A 22,998-nucleotide genomic window follows, 5' to 3' on the forward strand; every position below is an offset into this window, starting at 1 on the left:
GGTGGGGTTTGTGCACCTACACTAGCCTAGGCGTACTGTTGCCCTGAGTTACTATCATCCATGGGGTATGCGCATCTGAATGAGCCGAACTTGGCTCTTTTGGTGCCTCTGTAGTTGGCCCATGTCGTTTCTTACCCCTACGTTAGTACTCTATCTGTGCAAACAAGAATCTTCATTCTTATTACATGGTCTGAGACAACTTTTACAAGTTCCATTGGCAAAGATGCATTATGACAATCATCAAGACCTCAATCCATCACATACATATATGTCACTATAAAATCAAAACTATTGTAGAAACACACAGCGGAAGAAGAGAAAGGAAAACAAACACAAGATTTACGTGGAAAACCTCGAAACGAAGTGAAAAACCACGGGGAAGCTCTAACCTAGGGGCAAAACCGCAACCCTAGGAGAGAGAAATCTTAATTCACTTAATCAACAATTACAATAAGTGATTAGAATAAAAGGGAGAAGAAGAGAGACCCACCTAGGGAACCGAGCCCATCCTCGGTTCCCATGCCCATGGGTACCGGGTCCATATCCGGACCCGGTTCCCTATTACACGGTATTCTAACACTCCCCCTTAAGCTTGGCATACATGTCAAACATGCCAAGCTTGCTAACATTCTTTTCAAATTGAGATGTACATAAGGCTTTAGTTAGAACATCTGCAATTTGATCTTCAGACTTCATATAAGGAAGGATCAACTCCTTTGAATCTATGCGCTCCCGTATGAAGTGGCGATCTATCTCCACATGTTTGGTTCTGTCATGCAGGACAGGATTATTTGCCAGGTTAATCGCAGACTTATTGTCACAATACATTTTCATTTTCTCTTCAATTTCAATTCCAATATCTGCTAGAAGAATCTTTAACCATAACATCTCTGTAACCCCCATAGCAACAACCCTGTATTCAGCCTCAGCACTGGATCTAGAACAGACCTCCTGCCTTTTACTCCTCCATACCACCAGGTTTCCCCCTAGAAAGATGCAGTACCCTGTGGTAGACTTTTTGGTATCCGTGCAACCAGCCCAATCGGCGTAAGAGTATCCTTCAATATTAAGTTTGTCCTGCCATGTATACAGTAACCCTTTACCTGGGTTATTCTTCAGGTACCCCAACACTCTTTCTGCATTCTTCCAGTGACAATCAGTAGGAGCATGCATAAACTGACTCAACACATTTACAGTGTTGAAATTAGAAAGTTTGGTTTTAAATGTGGTAGTTATTTGACTATTTAAAAGTTAGGGTTCCTTTTTGTCTTTTTACTGTTTTATTTGTCCTTCTCTTGTAACTGCCTCAACCGTGCCCTAATCTCCCTTTAAGTAGAGATTAGAGCACGAGATGAAATATTTTTTTTCGTCTCTCTCTCTCTCTCTCTCTCTCGTTCTCCCCTTCTTCATCACATAACATGGTATCAGAGCCTCCGCTGGCGTGATCGACTCAAGTTTGCTGGCGTGATCCTCTCGTGCCTTCCTTGCGGTAGTGACTCATTCTGCCAGCGTGAAACTTGTTGTATCGTCTCAGACTTCTCGTACGTGTGCATCTCAAGTTGTTGCTGGTGTGATCGCTGATTTCCCTTATTTTTCTTGCTGCGTGGAAGAGGACCTGATCTCGCCTATGTGGAAGGCGTGATCAGATCCTCAAATGGAGTGTGTGGAGAAGGTATTGGGCTGTTGATGGATTCTGTTGAGAGTATTTAACTGAAGCTGTTATGCTGTTAGTGGCTGCGGTTTAAGGTATGATCAGAAGTTCTGGTGACGCAGAATACTTTTTGCAAAATTTGTCTACGCAAGATGTGGACGTGCTGTTTGATAGTTGAGGTTGGGAATAGAAGAAGCAGCGGCAAACCTTGTTTGTAAGGTTTTTTCAGCAAGTTATTCCTTGTCCTTTTCTGGTGTGTTTTCAGCAGGCTATTTCCAGCAAGTTGTCCTTTTCTGGTGTGTTTTCAGCAAGTTATTCCCTGTCCGTTTCTGGCGTGTTTTCAGCAGGCTATTTTTCTTTGCTGTTTGGGGATGTGAAAGAAACGTATGCATGTTTCTTTGTCTTTTCTTTTATTCCTGTTGTCCTCGTGAAGTTGCTGCATATATACATTTTATCTTGGTATTCTCATCCTTGTTGTGATTTATTATGGCTGAGAACCAAAATTCCGAGGGTGGTAACGATCACAAAGGAGGTGGAAATCCTTTCTCCTATGGATCTATAGTTAAATTAGATGGACACAACTATGAACTGTGGTCCAGATCCTTTATGTTGTCAGTTAAAGGTCATCGAAAGAGACACATAATCGAAGAGGATGAACCTATTAACAAGTCGGGGAAGTACATAACCTGGGAAGAGGACGACAGCATGGTAATGTCTTGGATTATGAATAGTGTCCAACCTCAAATCGCTTCTACCATACTATACTACTGCGAAGGAGATGTGGGAATTTCTTAGACAGACATATTCTCAAGATAAGAATGTGAGTAAAATCCTTCAAGTTGAAGAAGAGTTGCACAACCTCCGACAGGGAAATCAGGATTTATCTCAATACTTTGCAACAGTTAAAGCTACTTATGAATGTATGAAATTCTTGCATCCTCCGTGCAAATCGTGTTATAAGTCACACTTTGAACCTACTATAGTTGCAAAGTTTCTTGCTGGTCTCTCTCCTGAATATGCTGCTGCTAAGGATCAGATGCTCACTGGAAGTGAAATTCCTGACCTCTCTGATGCATACAACCGATTTAACCGTCTTGCTATTAGCTTGTCTCAACCAGTTGGTGTGATGCCTGCCTCTGCTCTTGCTGTCGGGGGTGGTCGTGGTCATGGCTCCTCCTATAGTACAAGAGGAAGAGGTATAGGTCATGGAATTGGGGGCCATGGGAGGTTCCAATGCACCTATTGTGGTAAGATTGGACATTTAGAGGATCGTTGTTGGGATAAACATGGTCGCCCATCCTTTTTGTCACAGGGAAGAAATATGGTCACCAAACAAGGTAAGAGCTCTACTCACTCGTCTATGGGTTCTGCACAGATTGTCACTCCTACAGTGGAGGACTCTTCGCCTAGTATAGTACTAGAGACAGTTATAGTTAGCATTGACAGAGTTTAGTATGAGCAATTTTTGGCACACAAAGCCTCACAGGCTTCAGCTTCTACAGCGGTGATTGATCGAGCCTTCTCAGCGGGTCTTTCCACGTCTGACTCAGGTACTTCGTGGATTATTGATTCAGGAGCATCGAGACATTTCTACAGTAGACCCAGGTCTTTTACTACTCTGCACAAATTTCCCCAGCCACGTCATGTCAAATTTGCAGATGGTAGACTGTCACCCATATTGGGTTATGGAGATGTGAACCTTTCTCAGTCTATGACTATTCCACATGTTTTATATGTTCCTGAATTTTCATCTCATTTACTCTCGGTTAAACAGTTGACTACTGATTTACACTATCGTATTATTTTTGACCCTGGTTCATGCTCATTTCAGGACTTCAAACTAGGAAGATGATTGATGGCGGCTATGAGAAAGGGGGCGTCTACATCCTGTCGACTCCTATGGGCCTTGCTGCAACCTCTTCTACATCAGAGTCTACAGTCTTCCAGTGGCATCTCTGGCTTAGTCACCCTTCAGCACCCAGGCTCCATTCTTTCCTTCCTAATCTTTCTGTTCCAGAGTCTTTTCAATGTGAGGCTTGTCAACTTGGCAAGCACACACGTAGTAGTTTTCCTTCGAGTCTTAGTCCTTCTAGTCAATGGTTATTTGATCTTCTTCATGTTGATGTGTGGGGGCCTAGCAGGGTTGCTAGCCGAAATAAGTTTAGGTACTTTCTTGTCATTGTTGATGATTATTCTCGAGTCAGTTGGGTATTCCTTTTGAAGGAAAGGTCTGAAGTAATTTGTATTCTCAAAAACTTGATTATTGAAATAAAGACTCAATTTGGTTCTGTGGTTAAGTGTATCCGCACTGATAATGTTCTTGGGTTCAAATCATCTATCTTAATGACCTTTTATGCTGAAAATGGTATCTCTCCCCAATTTACTTGTCCTCATACCTCACAACAGAATGGAGTTGCTGAACGAAAGCATCGGCAACTTCTAACTGTTGCTCGTACCCTCATGCTTCATAATCATGTACCTGCATACTTATGGGGTGATGCCATACTCATGGCTTATTACCTGACCAATCGTTTGCCATCATCCTCCATTGACCACTAAGTACCAATCAAACTTGTTTATCCCAATCGAAGCTTGCTTTTTGTTCCACCAAAAGTTTTTTGGTTGTACCTGTTTTGTTCATATTCTTGGGCCTAAACGTGATAAACTTGCTGCTCAAGCCATTAAGTGTGTGTTCATTGGCTATCCTCGAAACCAAAAAGGGTACAAGTATTTTGATCTGGTAAATCACAAAGAGTATATTAGTGCGGATGTCACTTTTTTCGAGTCTCAGTCTTACTTTAGTCATACTTCTGCATCATCTGAAGTACCATGTCCTATCCCTCCTATCCTGTTGCAATACTTTCCTTCTCCTACTCTAACTATGAATAGGTTTCAGAATCCTCCATTGGTCTATACTCGGCGACAGGACCCCTCTCATGGTCGACCATCAGACTCTTCTCAAGATGTGAGCTCCACTGAAGTAAGTATACCTGATATTGTTCCTTTAGATGACTTGCCTATAGCCCTACGCAAAGGCAAGAGACAGTGTACCATGCATCCTATCTCTCACACCCATCTTGATGATAACTTACAATAGTTTCTGAAGGCTATGGCAGTTCATACTGTCCCAACTTGTCATCAACATGCCTTACTAGATTGTAAATGACGAACAGCTATGCAAGATGAGATGGATGCTCTCGTACAGCGTGGTACCTGGGAGTTGGTTGATCCACCTAAAGATTGTGACATTGTTGGTTCCAAATGGGTATTTACAATCAAATATAATTCAGATGGGTCATTAGAGCGATACAAGGCTCGATTAATGGCTAAAGGATACACTCAGACATACGGGGTTGACTTCTTTGAGACGTTCTCTCCAGTGGCACGATTGGGCACTATTCGCCTTATTATTTCTGTTGCGGTACACTATGATTGGCCTATGTATCAGCTTGATGTGAAGAATGCTTTTCTGTATGGTGATCTTGAGGAGACTGTATATATGCAGCAACCACCAGGGTTCGAAAAACAGGGGGAGTGTAGGAAAGTGTGTCGATTGAAGAAGGCTATCTATGGACTTAAACAAAGTCCCAGGGCATGGTTCCACAAATTATCAGAGGTGGTTTCACAATGTGGATTTGAACGATCTCCTTTGGATCATTCCCTATTCATCAAGAAGACCTCCACAGGTATAGTTGTCATGATAGTTTATGTTGATGACATTATCTTGACAGGTGATTGTGGTCGACAAATATCTGCTACAAAGGTTTTTCTTCAAAAACATTTTGTCACAAAGGATCTTGGTCACTTGAGATATTTTCTTGGGATTGAAGTTGTGGAAAACAAAGAAAGTGTAGCATTGTCTCAAAGGAAGTATGTCTTTGATTTACTGCAGGATACAGGGATGCTAGGGACCAAGCCGGCTAATCTCCCTATGAATCCACGTATTCACCTTCATGATGATCAATCAGAACTAGTAGATTCCTGATCTTACAGGTCTCTCATTGAGGGGGAGTGTTGAAATTAGAAAGTTTGGTTTTAAATGTAGTAGTTATTTAACTATTTAAAAGTAGAGTTCCTTTTTGTCTTTTTACTATTTTATTTGTCCTTCTCTTGTAACTGCCTCAGTCGTGCCCTAATCTCCCTTTAAGTAGAGATTAGAGCACGAGATGAAATATTTTTTTCGTCTCTTTCTCTCTCTCGTTCTCCCCTTCTTCATCACGTAACATACAGTATAAGTAATGTCAGGGCGAGTAAGAGTAAGATAAATAAGCATACCAACCAGCCTCTTATACCGTCCTTTTCCTTCTTCATCTAGGATGTTACCAGTTTTGATACTTATCTTTGTACCTGACTCCATTAGAGTTAGAAAGTGTCTGCTTCCTAGTTTACCTGTCTCTTTTAGGAGGTACAGAGTGTACTTCCTTTGGCTCATAACAAGCCCTGTCTCTGATCGTGCAATCTCTATTCCCAGAAAGTACCTTAATTTTTCCAGATCTTTAAGGTCAAATTCAGCAGCAACCCTCTCCTTCATCTTCCTTTTCTCTTCTTCATCATCACCTGTGACAATCATATCATCAACATATACAAGAAGAATGCTCACAAGGCCACTTCTCTGCTTAATGAACAGGGTATGATCACCATTTCCTTGTTTGTATCCATTTGTCTTCATTACCACCCTCAGTCTTCCAAACCATGCTCTAGGGGACTGCTTCAGGCCATACAGGGCCTTCTTGAGATGACAACATTTTCCACTTTGAGCATATCCGGGAGGCATGCTCATATAGACCTCCTCCTCTAGATGGCCGTTCAAGAAGGCGTTCTTGACATCAAGCTGGTCCATGCCCCACTTCTTTTGCACTGCAAGTGCCAAAATGATCCTCACAGTCTTCAGTTTTGCAACATGAGCAAAGGTTTCAAGATAGTCAATTCCGTATTTTTGGCTGAACCCATTTGCAACCAGACGAGCTTTATACCGTTCCACAGTGCCATCAGGTTTATACGTCACACTAAACACCCACTTGAAAGGGGAACCAACTAAGTGAGTCCCCTTGAATATGAGACAAATCTTTGAATAGGGTGAGAAGTACATGACTTGGTCCCCTTGTGCAAGGCTATGGGAAGCTCTTCATTCATTGGACTTGGTTCATTCGAGGAACTCACAGGATTGGGATTGGTTACATCAACAGTCTCAACCACATCTTTCTCCTTTCTAGTGTAAAACCTGCCCAAACAAATGATCACGAGATGTGGACTGATCATCCACAGGGCCCCCTTCCACATGGCTATCTTTATCATCCCTGACTGTATCTTCCACACTGTGACTAAGTTTGTAGTCCAAGAAGTCAGTAAACTGAATAAGCTGATTTGGAGAATACTCTTCCACACTGTTCCCTATACACTCCCCCTGAAGAGGATTCACAGGAAAATACACCTCATGTTCATGAAAGGTAACATCCCGGGAGACATAGATTTTGGAGGTAGTAGGATCAATACATTTATATCCCTTCTGAGTGGAGGAATACCCCAAGAAGAAAGCTTTGACAGACCGAGGGTCAAGTTTCTTGATGGTGGGACTATGGTTATGAACAAAGCAAACACACCCGAACACCCGAGAAGTAAGAGGCCAGGGGTTATGAGTGGGACTGAGCACAGAGTAAGGAGTACGGCCATTCAACACACGAGTGGGCATACGGTTGATGAGGTGGGCACTAGTGAGGAGAGCATCGCCCCAGTAGCGCTTAGGAACGTGCCTGTGGAACATAATAGCTCCGGTGACATCTAATAAATGGCGATTTTTACGTTCGGCCACGCCATTTTGAGGAGTATAACTACAGGACGTCTCATGAACAATACCCTTGCCCCGTAGGAAGTCATTCAGGGATTGGGAGACATACTATCTGGCATTATCAGTACAGAAAGTTTGAACAGAGGTCTGAAATTGATTTTCGACAAAGGCAACAAAATTTTTGACAATGACAAGAACCTCACTGCGTTCTTTCAACAAGTACACGAACGTACAATGGGAGTAGTCATCAATCAGAGTCATAAAGTAACGAAAACCACGACAAGTGGGTACTCCCGAAGGACCCCAAACTATTGATAGAAATAGGGTACGAAACCCTAACATGCTTAGCAAACTGACACACTTCACATGTGAAGGAGTCCATGGAAACAGAAGTAAACAACCTAGGAAACAACTTCTTAATCAACTGGATGGGAGATGTCCAAGGCACTTGTGCCATCTCATAATGCTAGACCTGTCCTCCACGCCTATCAACTGTCTGCTAGTGGCTGAGATGAGAGCAGAGGCAACCTGTACGGGCAGTCTGTAGAGGCCATCAATAACCGAACCAATCCCAATCTTCTTCCCCATCACCAAGTCCTGCAGGGTACAATTATCAACAGAGAAAATTAGATTGCAATTGAGTTCTTTGGTGATACTACTGACAGATAACAAATTCATAGGAATATTGGGAACATGAAGAGCATTATGCAGAAGATATTTATTTAATAAGGACAAACTCCCTTTTCCAGCCACAGAGATCGAGGACCCATCAGCCATAGATACACGTTGCTGCCCTGAAGACAATTTGTACTCTTGAAACATCTTAGGGTTCCCTGTCATATGATGAGTAGCTCCACTGTCAACTACCCAATCATCAAGTAAGGGATTACCTTGATCACTTGTGGCAACAAGAGCTTGGGCTAACTGAGCTCCCTCAGACGTGGAGGCTTCCTCCTTAGTAGTAGATAACCGGCTGATGTAAGCTTGTAATTCCTTGATTTGGTCAGAGGAAAGCTTCGGTTTTTCAACACTGGGAGAGCTAGTATTAGGCACAGGAGGACCCCGCCTACCAGAGGGAGGACGACCACGGTGAGCCTCTTCTCAGGATGAAGATCCCAACAAAAATCAACTGAGTGTCCCAACTTGTTATAGTGACTGCAACGCCGAATAGGACGCTGCCCAGTCTCTGGAGCACGACTAACAAAAGCAGAGGGAGAACTACCATGACTAGAGTCGATATGCATCACTTGACGGCGTTGTTCCACAGATTCCACCCGGGCATACACTTCCTCAATTCCAGGGGTCTTGTCACAGTTGAGAATTTGACTCCTAATGGATTCAAACTCATCACGCAGACCTCCCAGAAAAATAAAAGTGCGGTCCATCCATTCTTTCTGCCAGTACAGTTCATGATCAGAACCACAATTCCAGTCATCATTCACATGATAATCCAGTTCCTCCCATTTAGTCTTCAGGGCTGCATAGAAGGATGCCACAGACAAGTCACCCTGTTTAAGAGAATAAATGCTGCGTTTAATCTGGTATGTACGCAGGACTCTCTTTTTATGGCCATACATCCTCGCAAGCACAGTCCACATGTCATATGAGGACAACTTTCGCAAAATAAGGGGCTGAATAACAGCAGAAACAAAACTAATAATCCAAACTTTAACTTGACTATCTTCCAACGCCCAAGTCGCCCATCCAGGATCAATTTTACTAGGCGCAGGTTTTTCCCCAGTGATATAGGGCAGACAACCGCGACTAGTGATCCCAATTTCAAGCGCAGCAGACCTAGAGAGATAATTGTCTTTGTTCAGCCGAATAGAGGTGACTTGAACATGCAAATTTTCACTCTTGGTATTGCTGCCTTTGTCAAAGGTAACATCGGTCTTGGAGGTCATCTCTTCAGCCACAACGACCACAAAAAAATCCAACAGTCAGAGAATACCAGAAAAACGTAGGAGGAGGACCCGGGCGCTGTGGCACTTTGCCTACAATGGAGGACGAGCAGCGGGATCTCCGGCAAGCAGGCACAAGGCGGGGAACAGGCCAGGCGACAGCGGGCGGCGTCGAACAGCGAGCGGCGTCGGCGCACCCAGGCGACGTCAGGCAGTGTCAGACCAGCGGACGGCGGCGGCGCATGCCAGGCAACGGCAGGCGGTGGTGGGACGGCGGGCTGCGTTGGCGGCGGGACTTAGGGCGACGTCTGAGATAGAACTCCAGCAAGGTCAGACTTAGGGTTCCAAAAAAAACCCTAAATCACACACGAACGAAGAAGCCAAACAGCACGAACCTGGCTCTGATACCATGTAGAAACACGCAGCGGAAGAAGAGAAAGGAAAACAAACACAGGATTTACGTGGAAAACCTCGAAACGAGGTGAAAAACCACGGGAAAGCTCTAACCTAGGGGCAAAACTACAACCCTAGGAGAGAGAAATCTTAATTCACTTAATAAACAATTACAATAAGTGATTAGAATAAAAGAGGGAGGTAGAGAGACCCACCTAGGGAACCGAGCCCATCCTTGGTTCCTGTGCCCATGGGTACCGGGTCCATATCCGGACCCGGTTCCCTATTACACGGTATTCTAACAACTACAATAAAAGCAAACTCATGTAGCACGTACCTGGGCAACACGGCTTCACAGATAGACTTTAGTTCACATCCATAATGGAATTTTGCCATAGCTCTGATACCAAAGCTAACACATCCCTACCCTTTGACCCTTAATTTTTTTTTGGTTAAAACATAAAACATTGAGGTGCGACGACATAACGATTCAAATGGAATGAGCTATGCAATTCAAAGACAGTGGGTTAACTTTCCATTATATGATAAATTCAGTCCATACAAAATCACATCATATTTTTTCAAAAATACATATGACCAAAATGCCCCATACCACAACATTGATGCCTAACAAAAACAAAACATCAATAAGACCAAAACATGATGCGCCGACACTACAATAGACCCAAAATCTTTTCAATAGGATGTGAGTAGAGCCATTTGATCATTCTGCTGCCTCGGGTCGACAAAACCTGATAAAGAAAAACAACTGAAGGTTTAGCCTTCGCAGTGTGGCAACATACCAGATAAATTCCTAACCCTTTAAGGTAAGGGCTCAAATATGAAATGTAGCAATTACGAAAGCAAAACACTATCATGTCATGATTGAGCATGCAGTCACATGACTTGTCAAGAAGGCCCCTCTTATATATCATGACATGTAAAGGCCACTTGATGGCCACAATAACACATTCAATAGTCACATGCAGTTCATGCATAGACACATCATTCACATTCTCTTCATTCATATTCTTTTCATTTACATTAGCTTTAGTGAATTGACAGTTCTTGTGGGTGAAAACATAGGCGGCGTGCACACTATGGGCGACCTACAGTCGGGAAACAACCTTCGTGGTGGTCCAAAATGATGTGGATCCATTCATGCTGCAGTGGAAGAACAATCATCCATGGATGTGTGAATTCCAAGGAGAGTTACACAGCATTCCTTATGACACCCAGGTTGGGAAGGCAGGAGTCTAACGCTCCAAGCACATCACACAATGATATCCAAGGGTCTTGCACCGCTTGTGCTCTGGTGAGACCAGTAACGAAGGAGGGACATCTCCCAAACACATTGCCACAACCCACTGACCTCTCATCTATTATTCTTTCTTACTTATCATTATGAAAGCACATTCACAAAATGATTGGATAGCTCATGAAGTTGGTTCACTTCACATGCACCCATACCTCCAAATGCCTCCACACGAGGGCTACACATATAGTCAACATTCTTAGCTAGCCGTCATAATATTATGGGTACAACTACCCTCCAAAATCATCCAATTGCATCATGCCCATGACAGTGCATATAAAATATGTTGCAGCATTCATATCATTTAAGCATATCAATCACATCTTTCAAAACTTAGCCAAACCACAGACATTAGTCTCGATCCATGATTGGGTCATAGTTGTCCTAGGCAATTATCATTCTTAGATAATTCTAATGCACAATGGGGGTTGAGGAGATATTTGACTCGATACCCTACTTCATTTGTCATAAGCAGTTATCATTTATAGCATGCACATGAAATTGCATAGTAATTTTTAAAACAAAACTTATCTTATAACAATTCAATCACATACATACATTCATTCAATCACATCACGATCATAGGATCCAATGATCCTGAAAACACACATCCAAAAGTTGGCCCCAGGCAGGGATTCACATGGAATGCCACCATACCTGTCGTGCATCAACGAAACACCCAAAACGCCTCAAGCTTCAAATCTTGCCACTCAATGTCTACTCGACGTGCTTAGTGTACTTGCAAACAGAGTCAAGTGATAAGTTCTCTACTCGCTTTGCTTTACAATCTACACAAGTATAAAATATAATCATTGAGGCGTAGGTCATTGCCACAAGAGGGAGCTGATAGGTAGTATTGGCCCATAAAGCCTTCATTAGTCCCTTCCCAACTCTTTGAGGTTGTGATCAAATGTCTAAACTCAAAGATTCGATTAATCTATCACTAATATATTTTTCACTTGCTTTCCTTAGTTGAGGCGTCTTCCCAATAATTACACCTAACTTACATGCTCTTTTCCAACCAACAACACAATACGCACATCGACAATAGTGTGCACCATGTGTTCGCAACAACAGTCTTAAACCTTTTCCACAATACCAAAATCTCTATCATGCTTCTTAATCTCTTCGAAAATTAACTCATCAAGCTAAAAAGATAGATATACACGTGGATCCTCGTCCCTCCAAAATAGTCTTAAACCTTCTCCAAAAAGCAAAGTCGCTAGCATGCGTTCTATATCGTCCAATCTTAAATTTAGCATGCTCAATTAATAATTATACATCCTAACAAAAAATATTAGACAATTTAGGCTCGGTTTGGCCTCGCTCACCCCACTTTTAGAGTTCAAATTGTTGTAGTGTTCCTAACAGCCACCTCAAATGCTTGATTGATCCCCAAGCAACAACACCTTCCATTCATCGTTATGAAGGGAAAGATGTGTTTCCAAGCTGCAAACTGACCAAACAACAATAAATAGGGTGATGTTTAGCGGAAGAGATATCAAAGGAGGGGTCTATTGTTAAAAGAAAGCATTCGACTGCAAGAAGCTCGTTCTGCTGAAGGTGGGAAAAACTTGGAGCGAAAAAAAAAACTGGCGGGAGAGAGAGTGTGCAGAGAGGGAGGATGCTCGGTTGAGGGAGAGGGAAAAATAATGCATGTGAGGCTGGCGGTGGAGAGAGGAAGCGAACAAAGAGATGGGAGAGGGTTGCGCAGGAGCGATGTCGTGCAGGAGGGAGAGTGGAAGAGACAGGGAGAGAGCTCAAGCAAAGAGAGAGCACGTGGGCAGAGGGAGATGCGAGCAGTGAGAAGGGGCTGCGGGTGGGAGCAGCAACACACGGCGGAGTGAGAGCTTGCGAGAGAGAGGGATCGAGTGTGCTTGAAACAGAGGGGAAGATGGACACGAAAAGGTGAGGGAGAGGACAGACACGAGAGAGAAGAAGAAGAAGAAACAGAAGAGACTGAGAGGGGAGACAACAGAAACAACGAGAGAGGGAGGAGGAGAAGAAGGAAGAGACAAAGAGAGGTCAAGAGGCTCAACTGAGCGCCTCCGTTGCCTCCCTTCACCTCTGTCGCTGCTGCTGCAATTTTCTTTTGCCTCCTTCTCTGTGTTGTAGTCAAAGCAGTGGAAGAGACGAAGAGGAAGAGAGAACCAGCATGGGCTCCTCTTCACACATGGAGCTCGGGTCCGGGTCTGGACCCGCTCCAGCCTGGTCTGCCAAAATGAAAATCGTTACAGAGAACTTGTTGCAGCACAAACTCAAGTTCTTTTTTAGGTTAGAGGAGTCTTATTGGAAGCAAAAAACTTGGATTAACTAGCTCAAACATGGGGATTCCAACTTCCATTTTTTCCATGAGATGGTTAAAGTGCAAAGATGCCATAATAATATTCTCCATCTCTACTGAAACAGGGGAGGCCTCAGATCCAGTTGAGATTATGGAGATTGTAACAAACTATTTCCAGCAGTTTCTCGGTGAAGACCCAACAAATGGTCTCATGCTGGATGGTACGACAGTAGCCCTATGATATCAGAAGAAGAACATTTAGCTTTATTGGCTCCTGTTTCATATGATGAAATCAGAGCAATCATTTTGGAGTTCGATACCAAAGCTGCCCCAGGCCCAAATGACTTTAATAATAAATTCTATCAAGCGAATTGAGAATTGGTGCAACAAGATGTTAACAAAGCCATTCAGATTTTTTTTGACTTGGGTAAGCTTGTTCATAAGGTCAACAAAACTCATTTGGTTTTTATACCTAAGTTCCCCAATAACAATCAGATTCATCATTTCAAACCGATATTGCTATTTAATTACATTATAATTTGAAGCCAATTTTGCTATGTAATTACATTAATAAGTTTATAAGTCGTGTTGTAGTCAACAAGATGCAACCTTTTCTGTGTAGAGTGATTTCCATGAACCAAAATGCATTTCTTCCTAACAGATGCTTCTATGACTATTTCCTCTTTGGCTATGAAGTGCTTCACTCTCATCTTTAGGGGGAAGCCAAATCCATTTGCTTATAGTGTACTTGAGCAAAGCATAAGACCATGTGAGCTGAAAGTTTCTTGAGGTCACCCTTCTCACTCTTCGTTTTGACTCCCAATGGGTTCAAAGGGTCATGATGTGCACTTCCACTGTGTCATCGGCAGTTTTGATTAATGGACGAAAGGGAACTTGGTTTGAGGTGAAGATGGGCCTTTGTCAAGGCGATCCCCTATTGCCTTACTTGTTTCTTGTCGTGGCTGAGATGGTGTCTAGGCATCTAAACCAAGCGAGCTTAAGTAAGGCCATTCAAGTGCCATAAGGAGGTCAAAATGTTTCCTCAGTCTCGTTGATATTGTATGCTAATGATCTCCTGCTTTTTATGCCATTCCACAGGTGCCCTTGCTTTCATTTTGTTGGAGGTAGAGCAGCAGAAGTGCTTAAAGTAAACTTTAAAAAAGCTAAGTCGCTGGGCTTAACATGTCTGAGGGAGAAATTTCACAAGTGATAGCTTTCACAGGTTGGTATGCTAACTCTTTGTGGATTAAATGCACTGGTTTTTCCATTGCAAGTGAAAAGATTCTCATTGCATTATTGCCAGTCTATGATATTGAGAATGGAGATTAAGCTCTCAAAGGGGAAGAAAAGGGTTTTGTCCTACACCGATAGGTTGTACCTAGTCCAGCATGTCCTTGCTACTATTTCAAATGATTGGGCTATGGTGGTTTAGTTTACTGCTTCAATTATTAGTAGGATTAACCTCCTATGCACCAATTTCTTTTGAGGGATCTTAGAGCAAGTGAGAAGAAGGCACCTTCTTAGTTGCGACCACCTTTGCTTTCCCAAAGCCATGGGAGGAATAGGTCTGAAGAACCAGTTGAAAGCTAACAGGTTTGTGCTAGGTTTCCTAACATATAGAGCAGCTACATGCACATAAACATGGAGCTGTTATGTAAGACACAAATATCTTTCCAACCATAGCATGTGGGACGACCGCACTATTGCCAAAAGCTCACCTTGTTGGAAAGCTATATTCAGGGCATGGAGTCTATTTAAAGATAAGATCAAATGAAAGATGAGGGATGACAACTCGATCTGCCTTGAGCAAGGGATTGTTGTGTGGTTGCATTGCATGTTTTCAAAAGACTAGAGACACCTCTTAAATTGGGAGGATTTAATTTCCACTAGAGATGACATTTTCACGAAGTTGGAGGTAGTGCTTGATCTGCTAAGGACTATCTTTTCAAATGCCCATGTCCCAGTTGTAGAGGAGTTTCAAGATGCATGCCATGTCCGTCTAGTGTGGATGCATCAGGAATCTACTCCTATCTATCATCGATCTATCTAGCATGCCATTAGGAAGAGGAAAGACAACATAGTTTGGAGACAAAAAAGTTGGTTTAGATGGGCTCCTCTGAGAGCTTGCTAGACCACTTTTTTAGCATGCAATAACAAGCTTTTAGTGAAGGATAGATTTCAACACATGGGTGTTTTGCTCGGTTCCTGCTGTTCACTATGCTATAGAGCTCACAAATCCATACCACATCTATTCCTACATTGCAGATTTGGTGAAAGCTATGGGGTCATTTTGGGGTTCTTCAGATACCTATGATGCAAGTAAGTGAAGTGTTCAAATATTGGCTTAAGTTGAAAGGGGCCAAAAAAGCTTGCGAAGTGTTGAATCCTCGTCTTTCACATTAGTATATGGAGCATTTGGCTCATTAGAAATGAAAGGCACCATGGCAGACAAAATATTATCAAAGAAGCCTTTCAATAGGTTTGGGACAGATGCATCAAACAATTTCTTTCCCTTCCCATTGAGGGAACGACAAAGAGATGCATGTCTCTTTGGATCAAATTTGGGGTTTGGGGAGAGGATGGGCACCAGGATTGCCACCGATCCCCCCTTTTCAAAATTGTCTCCTGGCAGCATGACACTAAGTTAGGGTTGTAGTCTTAGTTTTTTATGGTTAGGGCAAGATTAGAATTGCTTTCGTTAGTTGGTCCCTATTTGGTCCATATATGGAGTTTTGGGCCTTCGATCGTTACCTTATGCCTTGTTTGGATTGAAGGACATCTAGGGAAAGGGAAGAAAAGAACAATCAATCCTTTGTTTGGTTGATTAGTTAAAGGAAAGAAAATTAAAGAGTTTGTTTGGTTGCAAAAGGAGGGAAAGGAAAGGGAAATCTACTCCAAAATTGGAGGGATTGAGAAGGAAAGGAGAAGTCTATCTTTTTTTACTATGTATACCCTTTCCACCCACCCGCCGGCAATTCCATCTCTCACTCTCTCTCGCGAGAGTGCACGTTCTCGTTTAGGCCTCTATCTTTCTTTGCTCCAAACGACTCTATCTCTACCTCAAGGTATGGCATGCAAGCTCTTATCTATCTTTTCCTGTTCATATGCTTTTTGTTGTTGTGTTTCTTTGTTCATATGCTTTCTTCTTTTCCGTTATGTTTTTTTGGTTTTTCTTCCAATTTGGGGCCAAATCAAAGAAACTATGGTATTCTGCTAGGCCTGCTTCTTCATGTCCCTGTGTTTTGAGAAACAAGATCCTGCAAATGTCCCACTTCAGCAGCAGGCCAATCTTTCATCACAAACATGCCGAAAAACAAATGCCCTACAGAAGCTGGAATCCAATAAGGTCGCTGGTGACTCGAACTACACTTTTAATCCTTGGTTGTAGTTCACCAACATTTGTTTGAAGTGCAATCATTTTGGGGACCCAGTCTTCACTATCTTCAACTGATATGTTAGTCCATCCAACAACTCCTAAACTAAACACTCCTTTGTCATATCTAACACAACATTCAACACCCACTTTCATATTCTTGAATTAGGCCACAATGTGAATATTAAGAATCATGAGATATTAAAGAATCGTTCCTTCAGGCCAACACCATGCCCCCCACATAATGCCAACCACACCAGTTTTAAATTATAATTTTGTCTACCTTCCTGTATTTCAGGCTAAGGGTATGTTCTTCACATCCGATCCACGCCCTTTCCTTCACTTTTTTTAATTTTCTCTTCTTTATTATGTCCCCCCACAGAATGCCAACCACACCAGTTTTAAATTATAATTTTGTCTACCTTCCTCTATTTCAGGCTAAGGGTATGTTCTTCACATCCGATCCACGCCCTTTCCTTCACTTTTTTTAATTTTCTATTCTTTATTATGTCTTTTATTGTTCCTCAGCTTTTAGCTAAACCAGATCAATAGATGGAAGCAGTACTTCCAGCATTTATCAAGCATCTTGTTACAAAATCTCTGTTTATGCCACCATTTCATGCCTTGGAGAAGGTTTGGGGGAATTTGCCTCCAACAACCAAACTGCTTCTACCCTTTTCCATATCCTTTGGGTCCTCTCGCTGGGATTACAAAGATAATATCGAGAGGGTAGACTGAAGCCCATTTCCTGCAACTTCGAGTCAAGTGTGGTTGCTCTTTTATTGAATCAGGAAATCAAATTAAAAAATATTTTTATTTGAATGATAAATTTTTGAATATTAAGGGTATTATTATAAAATATTAAAAATTATATTCTTTAATTTCCTTTATATAGTCCAAACAAACATAGTCTTAGCAATTCTTTTCTTTATATCCAAACAAGCTTTATAATCACTTCTTTTCTTTCCTTTCCTTTCCTTTTCATTTCCTTTCTTTCTCATTCTCTTTCTCTTCCTTTCCTTTCTTTCTTTTCCTTTTCACCCCTCCCTTTCCCTCCATCCAAACAAAGCATTAGGGAATGTGACTCTCAAAGAAGTGAGCTGCATGTCAGGGCAAACAATGCTCAGTGTAGAAAGTACATGAAGTGGTGTATCTGTCACCGCCCTCAAAACCTTAACAAGTTTCTAGTATATTTTCTGGTTTTTAGACTGCTTCAAGTTTTGTTTTAAAGTGCCTAGTTATTCTTTGTGCGCTTTATTTTTTGTGGGAGAGGAGAATTCCGAATATATGGAATGGCATGCTCCGCTCGTAGATTGGGACCCAGTGGATTGGCTAACTTTTGATCTCATCCAACACCGTGGGTGTTTGGATACTTTTTTTTTCTTGTAATTACTCCTTTTTTTTATAATAACGGTCGAGGGCTGAATCCCTCAGCAGGTTTATGCCGGAAGTAACAATCTGAGGTTCCTTTAGTCTTCTTTTATTGGGAGCATCTTTCAACATCTTTCAAGGTGAGACTATGAGATGGTCTCTTATCCACGATAGGTAAGTTGAAAAGTGTCTCATTAGAAGAAATTGGACAACTTATGCCAAGCGTGCCAAGAGCAATCGACCCCTACCCACGTATGCCAAGCGCCGGCAGAAGCACTCCGCCGCTTCGACCTTGTGATGTCCGCTCAGGTAGGACTCGCTTCTATGCACTCATTGCATAGACGGATAACTTCTGCCCAACTCCAGGTCGGGTCGACACAATCTCCATGTCCATGAGGAAGGCCCAGATAATGGCTCCGCGCAGCACAGATGAAGAAAACGACGCTGGTTTTTGTTCGAGACTTCGATCGGGTGACCGTATTTTGGCTGGATTCGAGTTTGAGCGGTGCGGATTTTGGAAGGAGGAAACCATTGTATAATATTACATGAAATACTTGCCTAAATCTTCGTTGGGGAAAAAGAGACCGAGAGTCGGGCCTTCTCGAAGTGGCTGGCACATTCTCTCTCTCTCTCTAGGCTTTTCTGATTTCTTGATATTCCCTTCTCAGTGACCTTTTTTTTCCATTTCCAGCCACATATTCTAGAGATTGCTGATTGCTTGCTCGCTCCATTCTCTTCCTCCTCAGATACCTCTCTTACTGCTCATATACCTCTCTCTCTCTCTCTCTCTCTCTCTCTCTCTCTTCCTGTGAGTAAGTAAAGCCCTTTCCTCTTGTGTTTTTCTTTATTGCTCCATTATTCTTATTTTCTTCATTCTTTTGTAATGAACTGAGGATCTTGGTGTTTTTTCCCTTGCATTTCAGTATCCTGTAGATGGTCTTGCTGGTCATGCTTTAGAGCGGCCGACCATTGGCTGCATTTCTTCTCTCCGTTTTATTTTTCTCTGTCATGAATTTATGTGCGATGACCTTTTTTGAGGAAACTCACATTATTCTTATGCTGGACACAACAATGTTTCCTGTTGGGAATCCTTTGTGCTGGAGTTTCTTGTAGATAGTTTTACACTTTTTGTTGTTCAGAGCTTTTCAACGATCAAATTTCACTCTGCTTTGATGTTCTGCATTATGTATGATAGAACATAGCAGACTATTCCAAACTATCTCCGTTTTGTGGGCTGGGACATCTATGACTATTTGCAATTGAACCAGTACAGAGGCACCATCTTATCTTGAACTTCCTCAAAGATCTTTATGCGGTAATCCACCAGGTGTCTTGGCCGTAGATAAGACTTAGATCTGCTGATTTACAATTTGAGGGCACCTTGCTTCTTCCTTCAGGAAATGGTGATCTCTTAACACTGCAACCTCAGTTGTATGTCCAAACCTATTTGCGTTGATGGCAAGGTAGTGTGGATGCCAATGGAGGCGTCTCCTCTGTTTCTCTTCCATCCTCTAAGCAACCTGAAACGACCTAAGTCATGTGGAACCTACTGTATCGTTCTTCATGTGTAGTATCATTTCTGAGAGCCACATTTCATGCAAACTTGGAATGAGCTGATATCTTCGGTCTTGATTACACCAAGTTCATACTTTCTCTGGGGCTTGAAAACCCTTGGCTGGCTTGATTGAAGTTTGATGACCATCATTCTGGTCGTTGGACACAAAAAAGGGGCACAAAAAAGGGGGTATACATTTTGGCCTTCTGTTTGTTGCTTTAAAGGAAATCCGAAACATTTAAAGAATATAGAGAGTAATGTTTAACCAAATATTGGTCCTTGGTGTATCCTAGCTTAACAGAAAGTTAAAGGATTACCTTCGCTTTACTAGTCAAAAAATGCAAAGATTGTATACAGTTTCAAACTCCCTGAAGCTCAAAGATTCTCAAACCATCCATTCTGTCCCTAAGTATAGTGGTGCATACATCTCAAAGCTCAACACTTTTAAGCTGATTTCAGCACATATAGTTCCGACTTTCCTTTCCATCATCAGTGCCAAAAGTGAATTATATTGTCAAATGTTCTATTTCTATCCTTAATGTAAGAAAGCATGTGTCTCAAAGCTAACTCTGTTCTCAGATTCTCAGCATGAAGTCCTAAGATCTACCCAGAGTGAAGAATGTTATAGGTAAGTTGTGTGACCGAGTGGACCTCAGACTATCGGGTTGGAGTCTCATACCAGGCATTTTGTACCTGAAGTAAATAATAGGGTTCAATCATGCTATTAGGTTGTTTAAATACAATGGTGGTGCTTTGTGAGTATACATGCCGTTGTTATTCTAGTCTTTCCAGAGTTCACTTGGTGTATCTAAAGTTTTTGAATATTTTCTAAAAGTCCGTCTCGGGAAAGTTTGTTGCTTTCAATAGTCATTATGGAAATAGACTTTGTAGACCATTTCTTTAGCGATTTAGGGCTTGACAGTTGTACGTTTATGTGTTGTCTTGATACGTTTCAGTGATTCTTCTCCTTTTCTTTCAGAAATGTCCCAACAAGCATATACAGTGGCGTCTGACAGTGAAACAACTGGTGATGACCGACATTTTTCTGCAGCCTTTGAACCTGCTATAGGACTTGATATTGGAACTTCAAGGTGTAGTGTTGCAGTATGGGATGGTGCACGCGTAGAGCTGCTGAGGAACCCCAGAAATCAGAAAATGATGCGCTCATATGTGATGTTCAGCCATGAGAGTCCTTCGGGGGGTGTGAGCGATGAATTTGCCCATGATGAGCAAGAGATCCTCTCGGGAAGAGCAGTTTTCAATGTCAAACGCTTGGTTGGCAGAACAGATACAGATCCTGTTGTTCATTCAAGCAAGACTCTGCCATTTCTGGTGCAAACCATGGATATTGGTGTTAGGCCCTTTATTGCTGCTCTTGTTAATGGTGTATGGAGGTCAACAACACCAGAAGAGGTCCTTGCAATCTTTCTAGTTGAATTAAGAGCCATGGTGGAGGTTCAATTTAAACGAGATGTGCGCAATGTTGTTTTGACAGTTCCAGTATCTTTTAGCCGTTTCCAGCAGACTCGTATGGAGCGTGCCTGTGCGATGGCTGGTCTTCATGTGCTACGGCTTATGCCAGAACCAACTGCCGTTGCACTTATCTATGCACAGCAGCAGCAGCAGGCTATGCAAGGTAATGTTGGAAGTGGATCCGAGAAAGTTGCCCTTATCTTCAACATGGGTGCAGGTTATTGCGATGTTGCTGTAACAGCTACAGCTGGAGGTGTTTCACAAATAAAAGCTCTATCCGGGGCAACAATAGGTGGTGATGATATATTGCAGAATGCCATGAGGTACTTTGTACCCGACCTGGATAGTTTCTATTCTGGACATGGCATTGATGAGATCAAAGCGATGGGATTTTTAAGGGTTGCATCACAAAATGCTATTCATGCTCTCTCCTCTCATACCAGCACCATGATGGATGTTGATATGGGCAAAAGGCCAAGATTGACCAGGAGCTTTACTCGTGATGAATTTGAAGCAATCAACAGGGAAGTGTTTGAGAAATGTGAAAGCTTGGTAAAGCAGTGTCTGCACGACTCCAAGCTACTCCCAGAGGACATAAATGACGTGGTTCTGGTTGGTGGTTGTTCTCAGATTCCTACGATCAGAAGCATGGTTCTGAATCTGTGCAAGCATACAAGTCCTTATAAGGGGATACATCCATTGGAGGCTGCAGTTTCAGGTGCTGCATTGGAAGGCGCAGTGGCATCAGGAATTACCGATCCCTTTGGCAATTTGGATCTTCTCACCATTCAGGCTACTCCTTTTAGCCTTGGTATTCAAGTGGACGGAACAAATTTTGAGCCAATTGTTCAGCGGAATGCAACCATCCCCGCAAGGAAGGAGATGATTTTCACGACCATGCACGATAATCAAACACAGGCCCTGGTTATTGTTTATGAAGGTGAAGCCAAGCAGGTTGAAGGGAATCATCTCTTAGGTTTCTTCAAAGTTGGTGGAATCCCCCTGGCCCAAAAGGGTCTGCTAGAATCAGCGTGTGCATGGATGTGGATGCATCAAACGTATTGCGAGTGCTTGCCGGAGTAATATTACCTGAGCAACATGGCTCTATGCCCTTTATAGAGGTAAGGATGCCGACAATTGATGATGGACATAGTTGGTGTACTGATGCACTTTTGAAGAAGTATGGCTCCACGCTTGCCATGGCATCGATAAGAAAGGAGGAATAAATAGATACTGCCCTACTACTGGTCCGCCTACTTTGTTTCATGTGCTTAGGGAATTTACTTTCTCCCAAGGACTCCCGTGGTGTCTTGCTTTTCAACTTTCAATTGCTTCGCGTTGTATCCTGTCTTGTAACTTTCCTGTATGAGTACTGTTTTGTGTTTCTAGTGTAAAGACAGACAGAACTTGTCTGAAAGTGGACCGTTGATAATGGCATGTAGTCATGCTTAGTCTTTGTGCAATATGGTTTGCCTTTTCGGGTGAGGGTGAAGTACTTGTGATTTGTTTGAAAATTGGGTTTCGTATCTTATTTTGAAAAACTTTTCCTGCTCTGGAGATGCCTTTGGAAGCAGCTGTTCCTTCAAAATATAATGAAAAGTAATTTAAACAAAAGATCAACACGTGGACATGCTTACTATTACTAATTCAATGCAAAACATGTTTCAATTCGATTTTTCTACTATCAAATTAGTGTTCCCTTTCTGTTTTTTGCTGATTATTAAAATAACATAATCTCTAACAAAAAAATGATTAATTAAAAATTTATGTTTCACATCGAACTGCTCTTACACAAAAGGTACATGAAAAGACTATTTTAGGTGGTTTGGTTTTTGTTTCTGACTGAAGCGGTTATGGCAGTCGTGGCTTTTGGTGCAATTATGAGGCCGCTTACTTC

The 22,998-nt window shown here is 42.2% G+C and overlaps 1 protein-coding gene across 1 annotated transcript; it reads left to right on the top strand.

Annotated features, from left to right (window-relative positions):
- Positions 1-18,242: 18,242 nt before the first annotated feature.
- Positions 18,243-22,564, top strand: LOC116256314 (heat shock 70 kDa protein 8). Its single transcript, XM_031632652.2, is given in 3 exon segments — positions 18,243-18,382; positions 20,608-22,095; positions 22,098-22,564. Coding segments are annotated over 3 exon segments (1,812 nt in total). The 5' UTR covers positions 18,243-18,288; the 3' UTR covers positions 22,328-22,564.
- Positions 22,565-22,998: the final 434 nt, after the last annotated feature.

The sequence above is a fragment of the Nymphaea colorata genome, chromosome 6 (assembly GCF_008831285.2).
Source record: "Nymphaea colorata isolate Beijing-Zhang1983 chromosome 6, ASM883128v2, whole genome shotgun sequence".
In the NCBI taxonomy this organism is placed as follows: domain Eukaryota; kingdom Viridiplantae; phylum Streptophyta; class Magnoliopsida; order Nymphaeales; family Nymphaeaceae; genus Nymphaea; species Nymphaea colorata.